Source organism: Heptranchias perlo, chromosome 28 (genome assembly GCF_035084215.1).
Source record: "Heptranchias perlo isolate sHepPer1 chromosome 28, sHepPer1.hap1, whole genome shotgun sequence".
Lineage (NCBI taxonomy): Eukaryota > Metazoa > Chordata > Chondrichthyes > Hexanchiformes > Hexanchidae > Heptranchias > Heptranchias perlo.
Window position 1 is genome coordinate 4,831,641 of NC_090352.1, and position 6,000 is coordinate 4,837,640.

The window sequence follows — 6,000 nt, forward strand, 5'->3', positions numbered from 1 at the left end:
GGTGGAAGAGATGAAGTTGGTTTCTGTGAAGGTTTGATAAGGTAAGCGGAAAAAAAAACCCAAATAATCAGACCCGCGTTCTTGTTGAGCAGGACATGTTAATGAAATGTGAAGTTGTTTAAGACAAAAGAGCTTTGGAGCGGTGCCTGAGATGTGATTTGTGACAATTTCCTTTCATTTAATAACTCTCTTTGAACGAGAAGGTCACTGGGTCTGATTCACAGGAAAGAAATTTCCAAGGCAGTGACCGGGACTGAGATTTATCACTGGGGTTAGGACAGAGGGAGTGCAGCAGAAAGACGTGTCGGAGATGGGCCCTCCAGATCTGAAAATTCTGTGCTGTGAAGTTCTTTCGCTCCTGTAGTTCAGTGTCACTGTGTCCTGCCTTTCAGTAAAGATGTTGAGTGTGCCAGAATGTGAATGATGGTACGAGCTCATCATTTCATTTAAACGGTTCAGTTGGGGGAAGATGGTGATCCTAAGATTATCCATGTTTTTTCCTTTGATTGTCTTGCACAGAGGAAGTTTTCATATTTTGCAGGAAGTGAGACTGTCTCCTTAGAGTTCCTTTGCCCCTCATCCTCTTGACTCCCCTGCTACAGTGCAGTGCGATCCCTCCATTGTAGGCTTATAGTGTGAAACGTGTAACTAAGGTAACTTCAACTCCCAGCGTCTCTTTCAAACTGGGCACCCTGCCACTTGCTTCAGGTATCACCGGCCTGTATCACAGCCTGGTGGCCCGCAGGGTTGTGCCCTGTGAGTCTGACCCCAGCCTTTTGGGGGAGAGAGTTCCAGATTTCCACTACCCTTTGTGTGAAAGGTGCTTCCTGATTTCGCTCCTGAATGGCCTAGCTCTAACTTTAAGATTATGTCCCCTTGTTCTGGATTCCCCCACCAGAGGAAATAGTTTCTCAGTGTAAGAGCTGTCCATTGGCCACCTGACTGTCCTCTCAATTAAGGGATGGTTTAACATGTGGCAGAAAGTCAACCAGCGCTTCAAACGCTGGGATCGTGAAACCAAGTAGCATGTAGGTCAGTGCAAAGGGCAGGTTTCTTGAAGCCTAATGACCACACTCGCCCCTAAAGAGGGTCGCCTGACACACCGAAGAAACAAGTCTTTTGCTGCCACTGCCTGCAGTTCCAGGCCTGTTTTGTGGGCAGAGTTTAGAAGTGGCAATAATTCCATTGCTGGGCCTGTGCCAGCCTCGTACTGAACGTAGCTCCTTATCAGCCTCGGCCTCTTGCTGGCCTGGGCTAAGCTTGGAGCCAGGTGGGGTCAGGGAAAGTCCATGTCTGGAAGGTGAAAGGGTCCACCCTGGAAAAGTGAAACTTTTAAAAAAAACAATACATTTTGTTAGCCAGCTCACTCTTTTTACATTAACAGTTAGGCCAGCAGTGGTTTTCCTGTATTCGGACTGATTAATAAGCAGCGTTGTGAGAAAAGTTGGCCTGATTCCGATTTGGACAAATTTAAAAGAAAAACTTGAATTCAAGTCCCCGACTGAGTTGAGGAAACCCCTCCCCAGGGTACACAAGGGTAAACACATCACAAGTCAGACAATGTCCCTGAAGTACAGGTCACAGCGTGTGCTGAAAACACATTGACTGCAATGTGAAGAATCAGACATGCTGCAGTGGGACCAAAGAGCCCAATGAGGGACATAACCTCAAGGTATCTGCTGTACTTAAGTGCTAGACGACACTGCTCCCCAGATCTAACTGGCATTGTTGGAGTAGAACGACAGGCTCCAAATCAACAAGGTGAGACAGCATAAATTTTTCTCCACAGACTAGTGGTTGAGAGAGAAAGCCTTTGGCTTAGTGGCAGTATTCCCGCCTCTGAGTCAGAAGGGTTGGTTTCAGGCCCCACTCCAGACAGCCCTGGCGAGCAGACACACTCTGGCACCGGCTCTGAATTGATGTCCAGTGGGGGTACTTGTGTCCGATGGATGTGGGTGGTTCCCCTATTATAAAGAGTAGGTGCAGCTCTATGGCCCTGGTTGTAGCCCCAGCCTAGGAGAAGGTCCTCCAAAGATAAAAACCACAAGGAAGGCAATGGGAAACCACCTCAGCTGCTCTTCCCTAGTAAGTGGCTCAAATAACTCGTGTGAAATTTGAGCAAGGACCTGCCCTAGGGTCAACGGATAATGGTTAGGGAGGCAGATAGTATGGAAAAAATGAAGGGAGAATGGGATGGACAGTTGGTGCAGCCGGTGATTTGAGGGCCATTAGTATTGGGGCCAGCCAGGTGGAGTCTTTTCCATCCTGTATGTTCCGATGATATGTAGACTCCCAGCTCAGATGGTCAATGCTGCATCAATTAACTCCCTGAAAAGAGCAGGTTATGTTTCTGGTTAGGAACAAGATTGAATATTGAAAGAATAAGTACAGACAGTATCTCCATGGGGGGAAAGTAGTCCCTACGCTGGGTTCAGTGTTATGGGGATAAGCTGCCCCTGGAGGGCAGCAGACCAGGGTTAGATAGTGGAGTTGTAAAGATGGATGAATATTGGAGCATTTTGCTTAATTGCCTTTAGTGATCAGGCAGTATTTGTACAGAACTTTCCCTCGAGATGAATTGAGTCGGCTGGAGTCGGAGATAGTGTAGATTGGCTGTTGACGGAACAGCCTCGTTAGGCCAAATGTCCTTTCCTTGTTCCACATTTCCTAAAGCTCTTATGGAGCATGTAAATGGCAAATCATCAGGGATTGGTTATTTAAAAATGACTATCTGGGATGTATGCAGAGATCATTTCCTCCATTGTCACTCCCAGATTAATGTTCTTTTAAGCAATGCAAACGATTCCCCTGGTGTTTTGAAAACATCAATTCCTGGGAATTTATAGGCAGCCAGTTTTGGAAATGTTACACGAGGAAAGGAGTGGAGCTACAAACACCTTAAGAGTTGCCGAGTGTTGAAAATGCTCGTGTCTCGGACTGAGGTCACCATTCACGTAGAATATACAGCACAGAAACAGACCCAACTGGTCTGTGCTGGTGTTTATGCTCCACATGAGCCTCCTCCCACCTTACTTCATCTGACCCCATCAGCATAACCTTCTATTCCTTTCTCCTGCCTGTACCTATCTGGCTTCCCCAAGACTAAACCCGGCCCTTTTCTTCCCCCACCTACAGCTAAGGTCGGAGCAGGTGAAGATGGCTCACAAATCAGCGACTTTCGCCTTCGAACGGCAACGCAGTTGCTGCAAACGGAACAAAGTTTATCACAGTCGCGTAATGGGACTACCCGACCGTCGGGGAAGCGATGAACCGCGCCAAGAACGCAGGGGCGGCACGACTTAAAACGGGGCTCAACTATAAGGAACCCTCCTCGTAAGGGACGGGCCTTGCAATTCTCTCTTTTTATTACGGAAATCTCTGCGCGAGAACAAAGTCTTAAACTTTGCGTTTGTCTCGGTTTTTTGTAAACACTTGCGTGTTGAGATCTGACCTCATGGTTTGGAGCCATGATTCAACTCCATAACAAAACAAAATCGCCGCCAATCTCAGCTTTAGCACTATGAGGCTATTTGTGATCAAAATAAGGCAAGGGCTCCAGCCAATGTCTAAGAGACTAATTAAATTGTTCCTTTCACTTAAAGTTGCAGCTCAGAGTTGGCACTAAGCCATCAGTAAAGACCAATGGGGGAGTGGTGAAATTTCCATCCCTATGCCAACTGTAGCGGTGCAAAAACTCCCAGCAGTATAGATATTGCCTCTTACACAAGAGAGCACTTTGAGCTGTAAAACACCAGGGTGAAGTGATGGTGATATGCCTGTTACTTGTGGAGGTGGCAGTAGTAGGACCAATGTGAGGTGGTGAATTAGAGCATCAGATAGCAATAAAGTGCATTGGCTTTTGAGATTTCTGTACCAATACCTATTGACAACAATGCAACCTCTGGCTTCAGAATGTGCACCAAAACCCCCTTGAAGTGAATCTAGATACTTTTAGTGATCTTTAACTCCTTTCTTCCACACCTACTTTCTAAAGTCAGCCATGTGTGTTATCTCATTGAGGCCAATGAAATCGTGAAATTGACAAAGGGGTGGGGGGGAGAGGGGAGGCAGTGTGCAATATCTGAACTTCTTGTAATCGCAGCAACCAACTTGATTTGATGGTGTTAGTTCTTGTTGCTGTCTCAAAGACGGGTCCCAGTAAGTATTCAAACAATATTTTTGTACAGGAATTTGGGGTAGTTTCTAGCCATTCCTCAACTCTTAAGGTGCAAGCGATGGAGCCCCTGGATGCTGTATCTTCCCCCAATATCATCCCCTCTTCTCTCAAATGCTTCATTGCCCAAATAGCTATTCATCAGTGCCCATTAGCAATCTATAACTAGAGGGGGGCATCACAACCAAATCCTCACCTGATGTCCCTACATGCACTGTCCAGCAGGATTCATTGTGTAGGAATTCAGCCTGATTTTCCTGCTCTCTAGCCCAAGGACACAGAGACCACTCTGGCAGGTCAAATGGCACTCTGTCTGAGATTAGCTAATGCAACATCTCGAACCTGGGATCTCCTGGGCTGAGTATTGCACCATCTACTGTTTGACTGCAATGGATGAACAATATTAGGACAGGTCTGGTCTGGTTATGGACAGAATTTGTTGTACTTCAAACAAAAGTTGAATTTAAAACAATTAGAGGCAGTTACTAGACTTATAAAATAGCAGAACCAACGTACACCTACATGTTGAGTCATCTCATGCTGTTACCACAGCAACAACGTCCACTCGGTAAAATTAACAAAGGTGGGTGGCAGAAATGAGAGTCCAGCAGGGTGACTTATGAAAAGCTCCTCCCCCGCCATCTCCTTGATACTCAGGCCTAGCATCTCAACTGCTAACCTGAGCTGCTGGCCTACTAGGACTCCTCACCATGACTGCACCCTGTTTACAAGCATTGCATCAACACCAACAGCTCAAACTAGAATACACCTCCTCTGAAGGTAATATTAACCAAATATTTTGACATTTCTTTCCCAACACATTTCTATGTTGAAAGTTTAACTCCTTTTCAAAATGTATCAGAAAATTTCTACCATTGGGATATTATGGTGAGTGGAATCAAGTCACTTGTAACAATGAAACCCAGCACCGGATGTGACTGTGGGTTTGGAGGCACAGGTGACTCCATCGCTCGCACTCAAAGAGCTAAATCTTAGAAGTGGTTATATGGAAAAGGTGTGTCATACAACTGGTTGAACTTAGCCGTAGGCCTTCAAGAGATTGCAACTTTAAAAAAATTATATTATAGGCTTTTTGGACAAGCAGTTAACAGAAGGTCCGTGGTTGTGAGGAATACTTGGCAATAGGGATAAAAGGGATATTACTCTCCTCACTTACAAATCAACAGCTTCATAACATACCAACAGATCCATAACCGAACATATATCCCAGTGGCCCATCAACTAATAATAGATGTGGGAAAATACAGGCATGAGATTAGATGCTATAATCTAGGCCAGTGTTGTCAATTAGAAACCATTTTAGCCACATGCACTAATCTTAGTAGAAAATGCCTTACACACAATGCAGATTTCCTTCCAACATCGTTTGTACTCATTACCCACGCCTTCCACATAAGGCATTTTGTGAATTCTGTGATTCCTAGTTTACTGAATTGCAAGTTAAAAGTACAAACAGATGCTGAGAGCTGTTCCTTCACTTAACAGTAAGGTTTCCCCTCTCCCGCAGGACTCTTATTTGCCACTGCCTGGTTTTCTCAGTAAATGCACCCTATACAATGGTTGGCTGTGCATTAAATCTTATTTTCTGTGTAATACGCGTTTGTTCCTGTATAAATTCCACTTGCACTGTTCCAAGTGTCTGAGATTTCTTGTCAAACAAGAACTTTTTTCTAAAAAAATCTATTTTATCTGATTATTTCAGGTATATTTTATTGTTTAAAGCCAAAGTATATAAATTATACACAAGGTCATAGCTAAAATTTATGTATAGACATGTAAATTAAGAAATAAACTATTTGAATGCA

At 44.6% G+C, this 6,000-nt stretch overlaps 1 protein-coding gene across 1 annotated transcript in view; it reads left to right on the forward strand.

Annotated features, from left to right (window-relative positions):
* Positions 1 to 6,000, forward strand: part of spns2 (SPNS lysolipid transporter 2, sphingosine-1-phosphate) — a 104,786-nt gene extending 98,786 nt beyond the window's left edge. Inside the window, exons 12-13 of the mRNA XM_068007949.1 lie at positions 1 to 41; positions 3,136 to 6,000. Coding sequence (XP_067864050.1) covers positions 1 to 37 — 37 coding nt within the window. The 3' untranslated portion in view covers positions 38 to 41; positions 3,136 to 6,000. The remainder of the gene's footprint in view (positions 42 to 3,135) is intronic.